This window comes from Stegostoma tigrinum, chromosome 1 (assembly GCF_030684315.1).
Source record: "Stegostoma tigrinum isolate sSteTig4 chromosome 1, sSteTig4.hap1, whole genome shotgun sequence".
NCBI lineage: Eukaryota > Metazoa > Chordata > Chondrichthyes > Orectolobiformes > Stegostomatidae > Stegostoma > Stegostoma tigrinum.
In genome coordinates, this window is record NC_081354.1 from 100023421 (window position 1) to 100045532 (window position 22112).

At 42.9% G+C, this 22112-nt stretch overlaps 1 protein-coding gene across 1 annotated transcript; it reads left to right on the plus strand.

The window, feature by feature from the left end:
- Positions 1 to 485: 485 nt before the first annotated feature.
- On the plus strand, positions 486 to 18862 carry uchl1 (ubiquitin carboxyl-terminal esterase L1 (ubiquitin thiolesterase)). The gene is made up of 9 exons (XM_048535884.2): positions 486 to 518; positions 615 to 626; positions 898 to 1026; positions 10715 to 10865; positions 11235 to 11320; positions 11403 to 11450; positions 16383 to 16452; positions 16781 to 16839; positions 17031 to 18862. Exons 1-9 carry the CDS (start codon positions 486 to 488, stop codon positions 17115 to 17117), a joined length of 675 nt encoding a protein of 224 aa, XP_048391841.1. The 3' UTR covers positions 17118 to 18862.
- The last annotated feature ends 3250 nt before the right edge of the window (positions 18863 to 22112 follow it).

The following is a 22112-nucleotide window of genomic DNA, read 5'->3' on the forward strand; positions in this document are numbered from 1 at the left end:
TGGTTCTAGAAATATCTAAAAAGCGGGGTAGGGCAGAAAACATCATTGCAACGTTCTGTCTCGGAAAGACAATTACCCCAGACGTTTAAATCAAGGGACTTTTGTGTTTGTTTCAAGAACCTGCTGAAACAGATTCCTGGCGATTTCCAGAAGGATCAGGAGAGTTGGACTGTGCTAATACCACTGTAACATTGCCCAGCGTGAACCCCCAGGAAAGGAGTGTGACTGAAACCTTGCTTTATTTGTTCCTATCAAACTGGAGTTAACGGACCTAAACAGAGGTTCCAGATATTCTGGTGATGATTTAATAAGAGAATTAATGGAGTTTGTGCCACCCCGCCCCCCTATTTCGCAGTGGATTGACTCCTGCCCGCGTATTAAAGCCCCGCCTATTGCTGAAGGGGGCCTGGCAGACTCTCTTGTTCACAGACTGGGTGTACCTCTCAGACAGAGACACAGTTAGTGAGTGTCTGAAAACCGCTATAATGGAGTGGAAACCGATGGAAATCAACCCTGAGGTAGTAATCTCGTTTTTTCTACCCCTTAACTCTTAAGAATGTTGATCCTGGCGCGTTTTAACTGTTCTCTTGTATTTTTGTTTTAATCCCTTTCAGATGTTGAACAAAGTAAGTGCGTATCATAAATTCACCGAACGCTAATTACCCGCAAGTATTTCCTCACCTGGTCCTGATGTAAACTAGCTAAACACCAATTTATCGTAAAACTGCTAATTCTTTGAAATATTCTAAAACGAATTTTCACTAAAGTACCTTTTTGTGTCAATATGTCATTGAATGCTATCATTAGTAATGTATTCTAAACTAGCTTTTCAGTATGCTTAATTTTAAAAAATAAATGAATCAGTGCTTTTAACAAGATTCTTGCTTGCTACGTCAGTGTTTGTCTCGTCTGGGTGTGGCATCGAGCTGGAAGTTCGTGGATGTCTTAGGTTTGGAAAATGAATCCCTCTCCATGGTACCATCGCCAGTGTGTGCTTTAATGTTACTGTTTCCTATAAGCCAGCAGGTACGGTGCTGTCCACTTAAATTGCGTTTTAAGTACGTGGTCTGTTTCTCCGCTTGTTCTAGAGGTTTTTGGATGGTAGTTTTCATCGTTAACATGCTGCATCATGCTTCAGATGAATAATAAAGGAACTGAGCCTTGCTAGGCTTAAGCAGTTGGCTGCCATACTGCTGTAGCATGAGATAGCAAGCTTAATGTTTCTCTGAATAACTTGCTTTCTCCTGATATTCTGGTCCTATAATGAATTTTGGGGCTAAGCTTTTTATTTATTGGACTGAATTTTTAACCTGACCTGTTTGCTTATAGTGAGCTGAGCAATGAACTGAGTCTAGTGATTGATTGTAGACAACAGTGCAATCTCCACCCCAGTTTGACCACTATGATGTAATGGGAACTGGCTGAAATACCAGCCTTTGGTTCTAATGGACTTTTCCAGTTTAAGAACCAAAAAACAAATGACTTTATAACTGCATAAACCCATATGAATATTAAACTTAAGCAAGATATGTGTTCTTCAGGTTGCCAAATGCTGACTTAGTGCTTCAAGCTAGCATGTACCCATGCTGACTTTTTGACTTCTAATCAAGCAATAGATTACTGAGTCAAAACAGCAACTAGTACTGCTGCCTCACTGCCAGGGACCCAAGTTGAATTCCACCTCTTTTGGTGATTGTACAATCTGTACGGACATTCTCTCCCCATGTCTGTTTCCCTGGTGGCTGGATTAGCTGTAATAAACTGATCGTGTCCTGGGATTTGTGGATTAGGTATGGGTCTGCAATGGGTTGTCTTTGGAGGGTTGGTATGGAATTGATTTTCTAGAACCAAGATAACAGGCCCTTTGGCCCTCCAAGCCTGTGCTGATCAAAATCTTCTGTCTAAACTGTCATCTAGTTTCTAACAGCCTGTGTCCATTTGCTCCCTGACCATCCATGTACCTGTCCAAGCATCTAAAAGATGCTAACGTGGCTGCGTCTACAACATCTGTTGGCAATGTGTTCCAGGCACCCACCACCCTCTGCGTAAAGAACTTTCCACGCATATCTCCCTTAAACTTTCCTCTCTTCTCACTTTGAACTCATGACCCCTAGTAAATGAGTCCCCCACTCTGGGGGGGAGAAAGCTTTTTGCTATTCACCCTGTCTATACCCCTCATGATTTTAGACCTCAATTAGGTTCCCCCCCTCAATCTGTCTTTCTAATTAAAATAATCCTAATCTACTCAACCTCTCTTCATACCAGGCAACATCCTGGTGAATCTCCTCTGCACCCTCTCCAAAGCATCCACATGCTTTTTGTAATGTGGTGACCAGAACTGTGTACGCAGTACTCCAAATGTGGTCGAACCAAAGTCTTGTACAACTGCAACATGACCTGACAACTCTTGTACTCCATACCCTGCCCAATGAGGGAAAGCATGCCATGTACCACCTTCTTGACGACCACCCTATTGACCTGCATTGTCACATTCAGGGAACAATGGACCTGAACACACAAATCTGTTTATCAATTTTCCCTAGGACTCTTCTGTTTACTGTATACTTTGCCCTTGACTTTGATTGTCCAAAATGCATCGCCTCTATCTGCCCAACTCTCCAGTCTATCTATAGTCTGCTGTAATCTGCAGTCTCCTTCACTATCTGCTACTCCACCAATCTTAGTGTCATCTGCAAAGTTGCTGATCAGACCACCTACACCTTCCTCCAAATCATTTACATATATCACAAACCAGTGGTCCCAGCACAGATCCCTGTGGAACACCACTGGTCACAGGTCTCTGCTTTGGGGAAACTCTCTTCTACTAGTACTCCGTCTCCTGTTGCCTAGCCAGTTTTTATCCATCTAGCTAGCACACCCTGGACCCCATGTGACTTCACTTTCTCCATCAGCCTGCTGATGGTTTACTTTCACATAGTAAAGTGATTCTGCAACTTGGTGAGAATAACTTGGCATGGTTGAATTTTTAAGTGCCTCTCATGGTAGGTTTTTCTCTTAACCAGAAAGTGAGTTGCTCATAAGCCATTGAGATTCAATGTGGAAAGAGGTAGTTTTGGCCCAGCTCTCGGAAGAGCACTCCACCCAGTGCCATTTCCCAAGCCTAATGTACCTAACTATACAATTCCAGAACACTAGACAACTTAATGGCCAAAGCACCTAACTTCCTGAGTGCAAAGATCTTGAAGTCAGAGCACCTGGTGGACACCCAACCAGGGGAGAACATGCAAATTACACAGTATACAGCTGGATGAACACAGCAGGCCAAGCACCATCGGGAGCAGGAAAGCTTTTTTGAGCCCAAAACATCAGCTTGCCTGCTGTGTTCATCCAGCTGTATACCAGTACTGGAGAATGAGATAACACAGCAGTTCCGACTATCTCTGCAACAATTCCAAACCCTTTTGCCTGAGGCTGGGATCAAACACAGATTCCTGGTGCTGTGACTCGGAGCTAACAACTGAGCCACTGCTGCTGTGGTTTTTTGCCCTTTGACTAAAGGGAGTTGCCTTCTCCATGACTTAACTCCCCCTGGAGTGTGGGAAACTGACCTTTTTTAATGGTGACTTTAAAGTCATGGGGCAGGGGCATGGATAAGGTGAATAGTAATGGCCTGTCATCTAGGATAGGAGCCCAAAACTGAAGGACACATTTTAAGGTGTGGGAAGACTTTAAAAGGTAACTCTTTAATCAGTTAATTCTTCCACAGAACTAGCAGATGAAATGGTAGATGTAGGTATTATAGCGACACAACTCACTTTACAGCTACTTGAATAGGAAAGGCTTAGAAGGATATGGGATGAGTTTAGCTTGGGCACTTAATTGGTCTGAAGGGTTTTGCTGCATGCCAATGACTCTTCTAAATTGAAGGTCACAAGATGAGTTGCATTATCAAAATGCAATTCATTCAGCCTGTGGCCTCTCGCTCATGCTCTCTCCTATCTGAAGATTATGGCTGCCCTAAACTGTACTCCCTCTTCCTGCCTTTTCTCCATGCTTGATTCGAGGATTTAAATATCCCCCTAAACATAACAGCCTGTCAAGGTTGGATAAAGAACTCCAGATTCTCAACTGTCATGTTTCTTAAATGTGCAGCCCCTTATTCTGAGATTATACCCTCTTCCCTTGAATACCAAGGGGAAACAGCCTTCCTGTACCTACCCAGTCTGATAACAATTTTTCAAGTAAGTTGCCTCATTGTGGTAATAAGTACAGGCTCTATCTACTTTGCCTCATGAAAGGCCCTCCATGTTTGGTGAACCTTCCCTGGACTAAGGGACCAAGCCTGTTAAGTATTTTTCAGCAGTGGCCTGACCATAACATTAATGGTTCTCAAATCTTTAATGTTATATTGTTGCAAGCTGGCATTGTATTTACTTCCTGATTAGCTAATGGATTGGTTACTAGCTTTGTGGCTGAGGATGTCAATTGTTTTTGCCCTTTCTGCGTTATTGAATCACTTCTTTATCCTAGAGAAAGTGAATAGTCTTTTTTAAACCTGTACGTTTTTCCTCAACTTGTCTATCACTCTAGGAACTATATCCTCTTTGTCGTCAGCAAACCTAGTTGTAGCATATTCCCTTGTCAGCAATATACTGTAAAATACTTGTGGCCCAATATGATCCCTGTGGCAACCTTAAAATGAGTCCAATTGACTTTAATATGGCAATGATTAACATACACATTTCCATATGGACTCTAAGTAGCCTAGTGGTACCTTTTTTAAAAATGCCTTCTGAAAATACACATGCTCACTTTCTCATGTGTCCTGCCTCTTAGCACCTCAGTTGTAAGTGTTATTTCCCTTCATGAAGCCATTTTGACACTAAAGGTGACTTATAAATATACCAATTATCACTGTATCCCAAATAACCAGTTGAGATAACAGGCCTATCACTCATGTTTAAATTGGAAAGTCGCTAATCTTGATCTTTACAAAATGAGGATTCCTAGAAGACTGATTGTTTTTTTCGATATCTTGGCTGGTTCTTATCTTTAAGATGTAACCGATTGGTTTTCCTAACACTTTATCTAGTCATATTAGAATGCATCTTTCTTTGCCCCTTGCTTGCTTCCCCATTTTACTTTGGTTCTTTCGATTGGGGTTTCTAGCCACTCATTCTTGCTGTGCTGTAATGAGTTTGCCAAATATGGAGTAGTCATATGGCAGCTGCAACACTTAAACTTAAACCAAGTTATGCCATGCAACAACTTGTTCAATGCTAAGTTTGAGTTGAAAGCCTATTTAAAGTAGCTGAGATTGACAAATGCTTGGGTCTCAAAAGGTGGCTTGAATAACTGATCAACTTAGTGTACTAATAGCAAAATTATTCAGTCAAGAATGAAGCTTCTGAAAAGACGACTCGTTTAAAATGGCTGTAGTGTGCAGCTGGGCACTAACTCAGCAGAACAGCAAGTCATGGAGACCAATTAAATAGCAACAAAGTTGCTGGAAAAATTCCATGGGTCTGGCAGCATCTTTTTCATGCAGAAAGGCACTGAAGGATTCTGTCCAAGTGGTGACTTTCAGTTCTGTGCCTCTGAATACATGTGTCTGCATTATGCAATATTTTCTCAACCTGAAGATTAACACCAGGAGACTGGCCACCTGCTGGTCTTAAAATGAAGACCCAGCCCACTTCCTCTATTAGACTAGCTGAGCAGAGCTGCCATCAAATGATCAACTTGTGCAATATGACCTGATAGCAAATTGTTACAAATCCAGGTTGAGTTTGTAGCGGAACTGGAGTTCCTTAGATGCAACATCTATCCAACTGAGATAATGGGAACTGCAGATGCTGGAGAATCCAAGATAATAGTGTGAAGCTGGATGAACTCAGCAGGCCAAGCAGCATCTCGGGAGCACAAAAGCTGACATTTTGGGCCTAGACCTTTCATCAGAGAGGGGGATGGGGTGACGGTTCTAGAATAAATAGGGAGAGAGGGGGAGGTGGACCAAAGATGGAGAGAAAAGATGGGTGGAGAGGAGAGTATAGGTAGGGAGGGGCTAGGTCTGTCCAGGGAAGACAGACAGGTCAAGGAGGTGGGATGGGGTTAGTAGGTAGGAAATGGAGGTGCAGCTTGGGGTGGGAGGAAGGGATGGGTGAGAGGAAGAACAGGTTAGGGAGGCAGAGACAAGCTGGGCTGGTTTTGGGATGCAGTGGGCGGAAGGGGAGATTTTGAAGCTGGTGAAGTCCACATTGGGCTGCAATGTGGACTTCCAGTTTCAAAATCCCTTCCTCTTCTTTCTCTCTCCCCCCCCCCCCCCCCCCCCCCCCCAGCATGTCTCTACCTCCCTAACCTGTTCTTCCCCTCACCCATCCCTTCCTCCCACCCCAAGCTGCACCTCCATTTCCTGCCTACTAACCCCATCCCACCTCCTTGACCTGTCTGCCTTCCCTGGACTGACCTATCCCCTCTCCACCTATCTTCTCTTCTCTCCATCTTCGGTCTGCCTCTCCCTGTCTCCCTCCTCTCCCTGATGGGTCTAGGTCCAAAATGTCAGCTTTTGTGCTCCCATGATGCTGCTTGGCCTGCTGTGTTCATCCAGCTTCACACTATTATCTATCCAACTGAGTTGGATTAGCTTTCAAAACCAGCAGTTCTCTCAAGGTTTTAATCTTGAGTCTCTTGGTTTATTTGCCTAGTTCTGAAACTAATCTCTTGTCTTCCACATGAGCTATTTGGCCAACATGTCTCAATCTTGGCTATGAAACAAGTTATCTTGTTGTTGTCTTCTACTTTCTTCCCTGCCAGAGGGTGGCAAATGTGGAACTTGTAAAGGCCAAGTCATTAAACTCCACCCCCCCCTCCCCTTGAGGACCAAAGGCTTAAAGAGATAGGACAATGGGGTTGTCAAACATCAGCCACTATTTGAGAAGCAGAGCAGGCTTTATGCTCCAGAAGGAGAACAATTAAGCCAATGTCATGGTCTTGCCTCTTGTAGCCCCAAAACTGTTACAACTTTCTAATGCATCTAAATGTTGTGCATTAGAACACTAAATGTGACTGATTCAGGAGACCTGAAGACTAATTTTCTAGGGGTTATACTGATTTTTTTTTTGTATCTTTCCATTCTACATGCAAAAAACTAAATGTTCTTGTCTAGGTGGAATAATTACCCTTTTTTTAAGTACCTTTTTTCTGATACACCACTTGATTCGTTCATAGTTTCAATCCCATCCATTAGAGGACAAGATTTCAAGCTGATTATAATTCTGAAATGGCAGCTGGTTAAGCAACTTATAGCTTTAACCAACTGGCCCATAAATCTGGAGTCTTAGTGGTTCAGTGCTTCAACAATATTCCAGGAATGCACAATAGAAACTTAGCATTGCTGCATTCATCACCTAATGCTATTTGATCACTCTTTATTGCTTAAAAGCAATGGCTTTTCTCTAATACTAACCCAGATGAACTCTTGTTAATCCTTAAGTAAACATGAGCATATTTTGAAATCCAAAAACATAGGTCTGGCTGCTTCTGGAGTACAACAGCTGTCAATCCAATTACCCTTCAGAACAATCTTGCATGTACAGTTTTCAATTTGGTCTTCCCTCTCTAGGTCAAGATAACTAAGACTCTGCACAATTCCTGTACACAATGAAATTGAAGCTAAATTAAACCAAAAACTGCAGATGCTCTAAACCAGGAACCAAAACAAACTTGCTGGAAAAGCTCAGTAGGTCTGGCATTTGAAGGAAGAGTTAACATCAGGTCCAGCGATCTTTCCTCAGAACTGAAGGTGGTTGGGAAAACAGTTTTTATGCAGAAAATGGGGAGTAAACAATAAGAGCAAAAAGAGACAGTTGCTAACAATCCCACTGGGAGGGTGAATAGTTGTTAATGGGATTGTTGTTGATAACAAGGAATGTGTATTGGCAGACTGTGGTAACACAGCCTGCCACTATTTTGGGGAGTGGTGGTGGGGTGCAGTGGTGACAGGGGCACCAGGACAGGAGTGTTTGGGGCCCTAAAATTATTGAACTCAATATTGAGTCCAGAGGGCTGTGGGGTCCTCAGGTGGAAAATGAAGTGATGTTCCTTCAGCTTGTGTTGTGCTTCACTGGGACACTGTAGCAGGCCAGAGACACATGTTGGCCAGGGAGCAGGGTGGTGCACAAGTGGCAGCCAAAGGGTAGTTCAGGGTCTTTGCGTGTAGAACATAGCTGTTCTGCAAAGCTATATCCATTATAGTTACAGGTCTTGTCATCTGGTCACGCATTCACTGCTCACTGGGGCTCCCTCTTCACCTAGAGAGACTGGACTTGGCAACTGCTTTGCAGAAAATCTGAGTTCTAGTTGCCAAAATGACCCTGAACTAGCTGTTAAAATGTGAGGCTGGATGAACACAGCAAGCCAAGCCTCACATTTTATTATCTTGGAATCTCCAGCATCTGCAGTTCCCATTATCTCTGAACTAGCTGCTGCCTGCTACTTCAGTACACCCACCTTGCTACAGTGTTCCAGTGAAGCCTGACACTACAACTCTTGACTCAATATTGAGCTAAATAATTTTAGGGCCTAAACACTCCATGTCCATTATACACTAACAGTCCCCTTTTAACAATATTCCCCCTCCAGCCTGATTGTTAGCAACTGCTGTCTTTCTCCTCAGGCTCTAGCCTATCATTTAGGCCCTACCCTACTTACCTCCTTTATTTTCTGCATATAAACTGACGTTTTCCCAGCCACTCCTCTTTTGAGGAAAGATCACTTGACCTGATATGTTAACTACTTTCTCCTTCACAGATGCTACCAGACCTGACCTTTTCCAGAAACTTTGTTCATGACATTAAAGTTGTGGTTTCTTTCTCTGCTGTGTTTTTTGACCCTAACCCTAGTTTATGCTTGCATATTGTTCCCTCCTATTCTACCTGCAAGGCAGCCATTTTGACACCCAATGCTGTTGTCTCCAGTGCCTGCAGCCTAGGTCAAATACCCTTTCCTGAACTCTTCCCTTCTTTAGTTTTAAGTCTTCTGTACAGCCCTTGTGTCTAGGTCACCCAGGGTGTTAGTCCCAGTTTAGTACAATTGAAAATCCTGGTTTCACTTGATGTCAATCTTGTTCAGCCTTTCTAAGATGTCTAAACTGTTAACCTGATAGCTTCCAACTATTGCCAGGAGTGGCTTTACTTTGTTCTTTCCGGTTTGCTTTTGATCTTTTCAGTCTCCATTTTTCATCTGACTTAAAGTGGGCACCGGGCCTATCTCGCTGGAATTCTTGTGCTACTTGAAATTAAGTTACGCAAATAAGCGTGAGATAACATGGTGTGAAGCTGGAGGAACACAGCAGGCGAAGTGGCATGGAGGATCCAGAAAGTTTGTTTTGGGTTGAGACGCTCCAGAAATAGGGAAGGGGATTTGAGATAAACAGGGAGACAGGATGAAGTGGATAGAAGATAAGGTGAGAAGAGACACAGGTCAGGTGGGGTTAGAACCAGTGAAGGTGAATGTAGATGGGGAGCCAGGGAGGGCAGACAGGTCAGGGGGTTGTTTGGGGGCGTTGTTTTTGGGGGGGGTGGGTGGTGTGTGTCAGGATGAGGGTTGTGGGAGGGATGGTTAGGGAGGCTGGGCTGGCTTTGGATGTGATCAGCAGAGGGGAGACTTTTTGAAGCTTGAGGTCCACATTGATACCCTTGGGCTGCAGGGCTCCAAGTGGAATATGGGATGCTGTGCCTTCATCTTTAGGGTGGCATCATTGTGGAAATGCAGGAGACACAGGAATGGACATGTTGGGGTGGGGTAGGTGGACAGGGAGCGAGGAGGAAAGAGGATTGAAATAGTTCACAACTAGGAGGTGTAGTTGTTCATTGCAAACAGAACATGTGGTCCCTAAACCTCTGTTTGGTTTCCCTGATGTCAAAGAGGCCATTACAGGAACAGCAGATACAGTATATAACACGCACAGATGTGCAGGTGAACACTTTGTGGAAAGTCTTCCTAGGGCCTGGGATTGGTGGGGAGGTATAGGGGCAGATGTAGCACTTGCTTTGGTTGCCTGGGAAAAGTGGGTGGGGCTAGAGGGGAGTGTGGAGCAGACAAGGGAGTCAGTGGTCCTTCCAGAAAGCATGTGGGTGGGAGATGGCAGGAATGTTGGAGGATGATGCGTTGGACTTGGAGGTTGGCTGGGCGGTACATGAGGACAAGGGGATTCTGCTTGGTTATTGTATGAGGGATGAGTTGCTGGAGACATGGTCAAGGGCACTTTTGATCACTGAAGGGAAAAGTTGTGGTCTTAGGCATTTGGCGTGTTCAGGAGTGGAATGCCTCAGGAAGTGTTTGCTTGTCAGCTCAGACTTTAAGGGGTTTTTTGAATGAACACTTCAAGACAAAGTAATGTTTAAAGTTGAGACTACCAAGAACTTCAATTTGGTCTCACATCTGTTCCATTTGTGGCTAATAAACTCTCTTCAGTTTGCTTTTTGAGCTGACAACAAGTGTTCTACCAAGTACATAATTCAAATAGGGTCCCAATACTTGTATGTACAACTTCCCACATGTTGGTTCCATTTGAACTATTAGTTTTGTGTTATCATCTTTTCTTCCTGCCTTCCCTCCTCCTTCCTCCCTCACCCCCAACATTCTTCAGATGTGTACACCATTGAACTTGAGGCAACTAAGCAGTTGTGGGAGGTTTGAAAGGAATGCTATGTAAACCTATTTCTGACTATCTTCCTCCATTCCCTCCCGTTAGCATGAATCATACAGGGAGCGTCAAACATCAGAACTGAGCGGAAAGGGTATTGACTCAAAAATCTACTTCGTGAAGCAGACCATTTCAAATTCATGTGGAACAGTTGGTCTTATCAACACCATTGCTAACAATCAAGATAAACTTGACTTTGGTAAGCTGTATAATGTCTTAGCAGATCTATTAAGGCCACTTATTAAAGCCCACTCAAGTTCCACACCTGGCTAATGTATATAAAAGACTTGTCCTCCAAGAAGCTGGGTAATTGTCATGTTTAACAGAATCAAACTGACTTGAGACTAATGTTGTCAAAATCAGCTGTAGAAGTCTTTCTCAAATATTAGTCCAGTCAAATGAATTGACTAGGGGAACCTTTATGGTGTAGGGGTAGTGACCCTACCCTTGGATTAGAAGGCCCAGGCTAAAGTTACACTTAGTGTAACAGCATCTCTGAACAAGTTGTTCTAAATAGGCTGAATGTCAAATGAACTGACTTCACTTAAAACAGCAATCTTTCTTGCAGTGGAAGGCTCTATATTGAAAAAGTTTCTGAATGAGACTATGGACCTTTCAGCAGAAGAGAGAGCTAAGCAATTGGAACAAAACAAGGTGAGAAAAGCTTTCCTATTGACTGCCTGGAATTCAGTTTGCAGTACAAATTCACAATGGATCTGCTCTTTCCCCTCTGCAGGAGATTTGTGCTGCACATGATGCCACTGCAGAGGAGGGAGAGTGCCAGGTAAAAAATCTATTCAAATTTTTTTCTTTCTTAAACTGCTTTCCCTACCTGCTTGCTTATTATGTAAACAGATTCCAAGAGTTTGACAGTCTTGACAGCTATCAGAGGATTTGTCTCCTGCTCAAAGAATGCAGGTGACCTTGCGTTTACAAAACTGAAGTAGCCTAGTGATGGGGAGAGTCACTAGAGGGATGGCTCTCGTGTGTGGTGCCACCTTTTGTGGGCATGATAGTGATGCACAGGACCAGTAGTAATTGAATGCAAACTATCCAATTCCCAGGTCTATTGACTGAGGGAGATTTGCCATGAGAAATACAGAGCTTCTAATTGCAATTCACTGCCAGTAGAACTCCCACTTGGTAATTTGCTAGGTACCATGGAACAGTTAGTCTGTGAATAACCTGCTGTAAGCTCCTTTTTCAGTGACCATCCCACCAAGTCTCAGTCAACATCTTAGTTTGAAGAATTCCCAAGATGGTTCATAACAGGGATCTTAAATGCCAAAATAATTAAGCATTTAATTGGGGAGGGGGAATTACCTTGCTATTAGGCAAGGACTACAGAGCACCAATTGGGATCAAATGTTCTCAGGAAAATGCGTGATAGGAATGTGGAGGTTTAGGGAGTAGTTGCTACAAGTACTAGATAGCCCTTTCCTACTGAGGCAAGGACAGGATAGTAAGGTGAAGGAGCCTGGATGACAAGACATCTTGACCTCCTAGTAAAGAGGAAGCAAGGATTAGACAGGGATCTAGATGTCTAAAGGTAGCCAGGAAGGAACTGCCCCTTCTTGGAGCAGAAGGGGGGTGAATGGAGGCAACTAGTGCGCAGAGGCATGGGAGGTTATTGAATATCTTTGCTTCAGTATTCACCAGTGAGAAGGGTTTTTGTTTTTGAGGACTGAAACAGGCAGATCTTCTCTAAACAACCTGTTTTGAGCATAGTATGTTCTAGAAATGTTAAAACATAAGGGTAGATGTCCCCTGGGACCAAATAAGATTAAACACAAGGTCCCCATGGGAAGTGAGGGAAGAGATTGCTGCCTGTCTGGCAATGATCTGTCCTCACTGTCCACTGGAAGTACCAGAAGATTAGAGGGTGGAAAATTCCTTGCCCTTTTCCAGAAAGGAATAGAGATAATCCTGGAAATATAGGCCAGTAAGACTGACTAGTCAAAGGTGGCAGATGGAATTCAGCCCAGCAAATTGAAGTCCTTCATTTTGGAAGGGCAACTTTTGAATGCAGAATTTGGGGTTAATGGTGGGATTCTTGGCAGTGTGAAAGAACAGGATCTTAAAGTCCATGTCAACAGATCCCTCAAGTTGAGCTGTAAAGGTGTATGGTGTGTTAGCTTTCATTGGCAGGGGAATTGAGTTTAAAAGCCATGAGGTTATGATGCATCTGTGTTTAAAGTGTGGTCTAAGCAGAGTTTTTTGTGTTCAGTTCTGGTCACCTTTTCCTTGTAGGAAAGATGTGGAATCTTTGAGGGTGCAGAGGAGATTTACTGAAATGCTGTCTGGACTGGAGGGCAGGCCTTGTGTGGAAAGGCTGATGAAATTAGGGCTTGTTCCTTCTCATGAAGGATAACATGTACAAGATGATGAGGCATAGATAGGGTCTGACTAGCCACTCTTTCTCAAGGTGGAAATGACTAAAAGGGGGTGTAAATGAAAATGATTGGAGGAAGGTATAGGGAGATGTCAGAAGCAAGTTCTTTACATAATGGGTGTGTGGAATGTGCTGCTGGCAGTGGTAGTGGAGTCAGATACTTTAGACTTTTAAGTGACTCTTGGATAGGCACATGGATATTAAAATGCAGGGTAGATTGATCTTGGACTAGTAGGTCAGCACAACATCATGGCTGAAGGGCCTGTTCTGTTCTATTGGCTCTCTAATGGGGTCTGAGATCTGAGCCATTCAATTTGTAGCCCCTTCAGCTGTGGCTGGATTGCTTTGTCCTCCTCTCAAACTTTAGTTTCATCTGAAATGATGCATGTTTATCTACTTGCCTCATGGGCTTGCAAATATTGGCAAATCGAGTGACAGTGCAGTGTGTTCCCTGTAATGTTCTCTGCCTCAGGCAAATGCACAGCAGCACTCTTAAAATCAAACCAATGCTGTGTTCTGAATGATGTTGATTTGTCATGTACAAGAACAACTTAAACATTCTCCATTCCACAGTAACAGGCCTTGTAAAAGAGTTACTTCCCCTCTCTCTTTTTAAAAGAAGCCTGCTGCATCAAAGTTGCAGGCTGACTTGTTGACTTGAGCCGAAATGTCAATAGCTTGTATTGTAACACTTCGCCAGTTTTTGTTTAATCTAGATATTGGAAATAACTAGACAGTGCAATCTGTGGGCAACAACTTTGTTTGAATAATACTGAAGACTCCTAATCCAGAGGTGTCATGCCTCTAGACCAACTGCTGCAGTAGAACTAAACACAGGCATGCACCCAGTAATGGGGACAGATACAAGGGGCAGTAATTAACTAGTCAGGTTGCATTTGTCTCAGTCTGCTTCTCCAGACCTTGTTATAAAGCAGCACTGATCTCAGTTTGGGGTCTACCAGGCCCACTCAGATCTAGATCTCATTGTCTGGTCAAAAGTCACTTCAACTCAGACTCCACCCAAGGACAATCAGAAACCTGAGGGGAGGTTGCTATACTTAAACTTTGTCTGAGTGAAATGATGGCAACCTCTTGCTTGTTAAGTCAACTGAAAGCAGATAGGACTTGAACCTAGGCCTTTGCCTCAAAGTACCACAAGACTTGTGGTAAATCACTGAATAGAAGGCTTGTCCAGGGTTGGGAGGGATGGGTTAAACAGTCCAATGATCAATGTGTAAATGACCTGGTCAGATGCTGCCCACCACTAGAACAAGTGGGACATGGTCCTGGGTGTCTTGGCCCAGAGGAAGAGCAGTCCACTGAAGTAAGATTTTTTCCACCAATATTGGAATTTCTGTGCTGCTACTACTAAAGCAGCCTGTCTGTGCAAGACCTGGAGACCATTCAGGATTGAACCTGATCCATGGTAAGTAACATTCATTGCCAGCTATGAATACTATAAGTGTGCACTAACATTCTAATGTTACCCCTGCTATCATCACTTCATTGGCAGGTTTAAACCATGACTAGAGAAGGTGGTGGAATTTTTTTCTGTAGGTCCATGACTAGTGATGTTCTGCAGGGATCCTTACTGGGACCTATATCTATATAGGTGGTTTTGGGGGGGGGGGGGGGGATGCTGGTGAGTGGTGGTAGTGGCTAATAAGTACTACTTTGACTACAAAATTGTGGCTAGTTTAAAAGATTGGTCAAAGGTTATAAATCAGCTACAGATGTGGACTGAAATACCTGGTGTTTAATCCAGGTACACGTAAGGTCTGGAATGTCAGATCAAATGGAAAGTATACAGTTAATGGCAAGACACCGAATGTACTGATGTAAAGAGGATATTGGGGTTAAAGTCCATTGGCCCCTGGAAGTGGTCTCAAGGGTGATCAAAGGCTTGGCATCCTTGCCTTTATTGGTCAGGGAATGGAGTACAAGAGTCTGGATGTCACATTCCAGATCTAAGATTTTAGTTAGGCCACATTGAGTATTAATTCAGTTCACATTTCACCTTGCAGGAAGGATGTGAAGGCCTTGGAGGTGCAGAAGAGGTTTACTAGCATCTTGTTTAAGCTATGAAGAGGCCAGGAAAGCTTCAGTTTTCTTTTGGAGCAGCAGAAGCTGAGGGTAGAAAGTCTGTAAAATTGTCAACCCATCTATACAATCAGATCCTTATTTTCTAAAACTGGGGGGACAATCATTAGAGTGAAGAAAGATGAAGGGCAAGTTTTTGTGGTAGAGGCATGTATGATGGGGGTGTTTAAGCACATGTCTGAAGACATGGAGCAAGGGCAGGTAAAGGGATTGGTTTTTAATGTTGATGTCATGTCCTGTCCAATATTGTGGATCATTGGGCCCACTTGCTAGGCTGTACCAGTCTATGACCAGAATCTAGACTGACTTTAATACTGCCATAAGTGCACCTCCATACTTGTTGACCATCCACAAGGCAAGTTAGGAATGTTGGCTCAACAGTCCAATGTTATTTCCTTCAACATAGCACTCTATAATCTGAATTTTAGATGTGTGGTGGAGAATAAGATGGAAAACTAGCCTATGCAGTCCATCAAGTCTGTTCCACAACTTGATCATGGCTGATCTGAAAATCCTTGACTCTTTCCTCTTTCACTGTCACTTTCTGGAATTGGGAGTTACAATCTGTCGTAGCCCAATCTTGATGGCCCTCTTAAAAAGCATTCCACAGACTTGCTAGCTTAAGAAGCAGGCAAGTTTGGTTATTGGATAACTGCAGTGGCACTTGAAGTGACTGCAGAACAATCTGCTTTTAAATACCAGCTGAATATCATGGTGATTTAACTCCAACCTGGAGACTATAAAAGCACAATAGCTGGAGCTGTGCCATAGGTTTGGCAGTTTGTAGAGAGTTCAACTGTCCCCAGCTGCTGTCAGACCTAAGTGGGTTTTTTGCGTAGTGAGTTTTTTTGTCACTGTCTCACTCTCTCTGCAGCTGTCCTTGTACTAAAACCTAATGGCTGTTCAAGGCCAAGTTAATTGGGCAATGAGCTTGCAACAGCATGGGGGTCAGTTTGTGCACTGGATGTGGTTACTGTGGAAAGTACTGTCTGCTCAACATTGTCTCCCCTTTCCAAAGCATGTTGACCCTTCAGTTGAACTCTCCTCCAACCTGTTGGGTCTAGTGATCTTATCTTTTCTTGTGCCTACTCTAGTTTACTAAAACTGTCTAGCTAATCTTAGTTGCTAGACAGGAGAACTCAAATTACCTGAAACGCAAATATGCATAGCAGGAATGCAATATCTAGTTAATATGCAATTAACTTTCTGCCTTTTGTTCAATAGGTGCATGAAGATGGTACAAACTTCCACTTTATAACTTTTGTTGGTGTCGATGAGCACCTCTATGAACTAGGTAGTATTTTGACATTTGCCTATCTATACTATATCTATTAAAATGATCAAGTGGCTTTCTCTAGATTAAGAGCAGCAAGTCTAAATGATATCTTTGACAATGCACTTAACAGATTGAGCTTGCATTACCAGAAGTGGCTGACTAAGCATTTAAAATCTTCAGCTTTGTCAACATCTATTTTTCCAAGTAGATTAACTTGCAAACACTTGAGACATTGCTGTTTTGATATGACTTCTTCAATAGTGTGGACTGAATACTAATCGATGCTACCAAAACTCCTGTTCTGTTTTTAAATTTGAAAAATGAACATATTTCTTTTTTCTTGAAGATGGTAGAATGCCATTCCCCATTGACCATGGAGAAACTTCAAATGATCAACTCTTACAGGTTTGTTTCAATGAATCCCTGACCTGTGCCTCACTTTTTGATAAGCATCACTCTCTAACAGCCTCAATCCATTGCTTGCACTATAGCCAAAACTGACATGAGTCCATCAGGAATGCAAACATGTTTGGTTTTTGCAATGAACAAAGCTACACCAGGATTTTGTGTAATCTCATCTCTTGTACCTATTCTAGGATTCTGCAAAGATATGTAGACAATTTATGGAACGTGATCAAGGAGAAGTTCGCTTCACTGCTGTGGCCCTCAGTAAAGCCTCTTGAATGTCTGTCAAGTGCACAAAACAATGTGAATGTGCTGTTTTAAGCTTTCTGAATGCTTTGCTTAACTTCTGTATGGGTACTTTTTGATCCTTTTGCACTTGTGTAGAAGCTTTAATGGCTGGCATTTCTGCACCTCTTCTAACTATCTTGGATAGTAGACCAGTGTTTGCTTTAGAATAAATTTTTTGGGTTGTAATGTTCCATTTGCTTAACAGTGTAATTGTCAGTCATTTCAATGGCAAAGCATTGTGCACCTTTTCTGACTATAAAGGTTGGCTGCAGGGATTTATAGAAAGCTTGTTTAGTTCCACATTGTGCCTATTTTACAGCTACTCCTGCCAACACTGGCTGTGACCTGAAATAAAAAAAATTAAAGTAACACAATGGTTCAATGTCTAATTCAGTAGAACTTTAATCTGTGTAAGTACCTACACCAAGCTTTTGGCTGGCCAGGCAAGATGATTAGCAACTGCATAGTTGACTTAATCCTTTGGCACACCTGAAACTTACAACATCATTAAAATGAGTTATGCATCTTGTTGAAATCTCAAGCTACCCAAAGTTAACCCTTTAACCTAAGCCATCAAATTCACAACCTTTTAATGCATGATTCTGAAATTTAAAATGGCTTGCATTTCTTTGCCGGCTAGGCCAACATTGACTGTCACTAGCTTGCTTTCTTTAGTCATTCACAAGACATGGGTGCTACTGGCTAGGCAGAATTTATTGCCCAGAGGGTAGTTCGGTCAAGCACACTGCTGTGGGTCTGGAGTCACACAGGCCCTTGACCAGGTAGGGATGGCAATTTCCTTTCCCTAAAGAACATTAGTGAACCAGGTGGGTTCTTCCTGACAATTGGGAATAGATTTGTGGTCATCCTTTTAAACTCTTCAAGGTATTTTTAATGAATTCTAATGCCCCCATATGTTGTGGCAGGATTCAAACCTGAGTCCCTGGGAACATTACTTGCATCTCTGCATTAAAAGTCCAGTGGTAATACCTCCCCTGGGCCTCTGCATATCGTGGTGGCCACTCTTCAGACTACTGCAACCCATCTTGTGGGTTTTTCCAACACCACTTTAGAGGGCATGGTTAAGTGTGGAGGATTTTTTGATAAACACCTGTTCCTTGTTTATTTGCTTCACTTCTAGAAAGTAGTGGTTGATGTGGGAGGTGCTGTCTGAGGAACCTTGAGCCATGTGGGTGCACAGGCTGTACCTGGTGCTCTTTTATGGTTAAAAGCAGAGATGACTCCAGCTGTTTGTCTCAACCAGTTGACAGTTGATCATGAAGCATAACTATCTCCCGGATGGGAGAATAAAGTTCAACTGTCAAATATCCTGATCTTCACCATATGATCTCACTTTGCACTACCATCCCTAACCCTAATCAACTGTCAAACACTAACTTCCAGTTTTAGAAGTAAAATAACCAATCACTCCTGTGTAACTGGCTTCCTGATTTTTACTTTTCTGTGCTTGCATCCTTCCCCACCCTCTGCACTATTCCTGTGCAGTCTGGTTCTTCATCTTCTCTCCTCCTTCTATCCTTCTCTGCCTGTTCTTGCTGTACTCTGTAATAAAAATTCTGTCCATCAGCATAGAAAATGGCAGTCTGTATTTTCCATCACTCATACTTTTCACCCTCTTTACTGCTTTTTTCACTATTGTTCATACAGCTCTTGCAAATGTGTTCATCTTAAACCTTTGTACAGTCCCTTGCCTATTAAACACTTCTGTAAACAAGTGCAGTGTTTTTCTGCCCCCTTCCTCCAACTACCGCACTTTTTTTACTGAGTGACATTTTAGCATATTCCTTGTGTCCCACATCTGACCACTCCCCATGATGCTTCCAATCCAGCCCAACTACGCTACAACCACTACACAAATCTGCTGCATACAGGTGTGTTAGTGGTTAGTACAGGTGTCTCTGCTGCTGTCAGGGACTGAGTCACACCATATTCGCTCTCGCTTTCATGCTCTCTCACGCTCTCTTTCTTCCCCCCCCCCCCCCCCCCACCAAAAAAAAAGTGTGGCTTTCCTTCCCACAGCTACACAGGCTGTGCACTTTCCATTAGAAATGTTGGCAGGCTCTAAATTGTCTCCCTGCATTTGGAAATTCTATTTCTATACTTGTACTCTAATCACTGTCAAAAGTGAACAGATAGCAGAAGGCAGGCCTATGCTTTGGCAAAGAATTACTCTTCCCCAGATTCCAGCTTGGGAACAATGTATGAATAAGCAGCATACAGTGCTTAGTTAAAACCCTAACCCACTTCCTTGAAGAAAGACTGAAGGAGTTCACTGGTCCCTATCTATAGGGTTTGCTGAGATGATCCTGTGATTTATTAGCTGATCAAAGTGCTGTTGTGGGAGCTTCTTTCCTTCCTGTTTTGTTTTCTTCCCCTCTCTTTTTTGTATCTTTCCTCTCCTTCTCCCTCCCTCCCCCCCCCAATGATTGTCAGTCTTCAGGAAGCACAAGGTGGCTCTTGCTTCAGATGCTGTTTTTTTTTAAACACAAAGCAAATTCTATCTCTCCTCCTGCAGAGACCCAAACGTTTCACTCAATCTCCTCAGCCATCAACATTCCTTTTCCCCCTTCTTTCTTTCTCCTCCTTGCTCGCTTCCTTCTTTCCTCTCTCCTCTCCTCCTCCTCCTCCTCCTTCCCCCCCCCCCCCGCTATTCTGTAATTGGGCTTTCCTACTGCTTTGAGGTAGCACCTGTTTGAAACAGCAGTGGCAGGTGACTAGTAATCCTTGGCTTTTAAACCAGTTTTCTTCCTACTTCAAAGAAAATCATTAATTATCTCCCAGTCTCAAATGATTGTCTCATGGCCTTATTAAATGATACTGTTGTACACAGTTCCAATATTAACTCAAATTGGATGTATATTCAGCTGTTGCCTGTTTCTGGATGGTATGAAACATTTCTTGTTTCAGTTCTACTCAGGCCACTGGCTGCAACTATCTTCAATACAGCAATGACAACTTCAATGATGCTTCCTGTTCTTGACCAGAATTGGCAACAGTTGTGTTTTTATTGTAAATTAATTTCCAATTACCAACCTTCCTTTCACCCTCATTTGGTTCCATCTCTGACTCTTCCCTTCAAGATACTTTTTGTTTCCACATATGGTGATCTGCCTCCCGCATCCCACTGTGAACTTGACCACGCTGCTTCCTGTGAGAATTTCATTCTCCCAGTTTCTCTGCTGCATCTGTTCTGATCATGCCACCTTCAACTGGCTTACCTTCAACTGGCTTGCCTCCAACATGATCTCCTTTGTTCTCAAGTGTGAATTTACATCACCTATCTCCAGCCACCATGGTTGACAAGGCTGTCACCTGTTTAACCTATCTCCCACACTTGTACCTTCACCTCTACCCTTGCTATCAAATCAGGATTAGCATTCCCTCCGTCCTTGCTTTCCGCATCCATCGTCCTCTCTATTGAAAGGATTTTCCTCATTTTTACCACTTTCTAGCAGCATATCCGCACCAAACACATCATTCCCCTCCCCTCCACGATCAAACATTCCAGAGGGCCTCTTCTGTTAGTGACTCTGAGCAAATATGATGAAGGAATAGATCATAATCTCCCATGGTGTCATCCCATGCAATTACAATTGTAACACTTGGATAGTGAACAGGCAAATGGGCAAGGCCTAAAGTATACACCTTCTGCATTTAATAGTATTTTGATTTCTTTCAATTTAGTCTACAGCATTTACTATTCAGTATGTTCTGCTTTACATTGGCAAGACTGAATACAAACTGGGTTACTGCTAACCTTCCAGTTGCTTGCTATTTCAACAAAACAAATAGTTTCATTCTGGACAAGCTACAGTGATACAGTGCATCTCAACGCAAACTAGAGGCGCAACACCTCATTTTACATGTGGACACCCTGTAGTCTCTAGGTTTCAATATTGCATTTCACAATTTCAATGCATGACTTCTGTATCCTTTTTTTTTTACATCCCTTACCCCTGCCCCCTCCATCACACACTGTCTCATTTACAAGAATGGTTCCCGGAATGAGAAACTTCATTTGTGAGGACAGATGAAGAATTTGGGATTGTTCTCCCTGGAGGGTAGAAGGAGGTTTGGTACAGATTTTCACAATCATAAGCAGGTTGGATAGAGTAGATATTGAGAAGCTGTTCCCACTCTTAAAAGGAGCATGAATGAGAAGGTGTAGATTTAATGTGATGTGCAAATGAAGTAAGGGTGGTTTGAGAAAAGACTTTCTTGCAGCAACCAATTAGGGTGTGGAAGGTATTGCCTGGAAGTATAGTGAAGGCAGATTCAATTGAGGCACTCAAGAGGGCATTGGATAGTTATTTGGAATGAAATGGTGTGTGAGGAAGAAGCTGGAGATTGGCATTAGGTAACAATGCCCATTTGAAGGGCTGGTGCAGACATGATGGGCTAAATGGCTTCCTTCTACTCGTAAAAATTCTGTGAAATGCTTTTGTTATTTTTAACCTTTAATGCCAAAATACATTTCTTTTAAAAAAAAGACAGCTACAGATGAAAAGACTACCGACATATATCAGTGCAGTCTGTTAAAGCCCTGTGCAGAGCCTATGGATTGTTGCACATGTAAGGTGTCAGGGAAACTTCAGAGGGAGAAATGTAACAGGAGATAATGAAAGGGTTAACCATGTTCTCCCTCCTTTGCTAGAAAGCCACCTCTTGCAGAAATGTTGTATTTTACCCTTGCTGGAATACACAAAAATGTTGTTTAAAACCAGCTGCGTATACTCTCCATGTGTGTTAGAAAAGTGAGGCAGCTTGAGGTACCGTCCTTGGTTCGAGAGTTACTGTGCCAACATAGAACATAGAACATTACAGCACAGTACAGGCCCTTCGGCCCTCGATGTTGTGCCGACCTGTCATACCGATCTCAAGCCCATCTAACCTACACTATTCCATGTACGTCCATATGCTTATCCAATGATGACTTAAATGTACCTAAAGTTGGCGAATCTACT

Coding starts and splice junctions, on each gene's coding strand:
- uchl1 (XM_048535884.2), top strand. CDS start 486: ATGGAGTGGAAACCGATGGAAATCAACCCTGAG. Junction 1,027..10,714: donor TGTTTCCTATAAGCCAGCAG/GTACGGTGCTGT, acceptor CCCTCCCGTTAG/CATGAATCATACAGGGAGCG. Junction 11,321..11,402: donor AGCAATTGGAACAAAACAAG/GTGAGAAAAGCT, acceptor TCCCCTCTGCAG/GAGATTTGTGCTGCACATGA.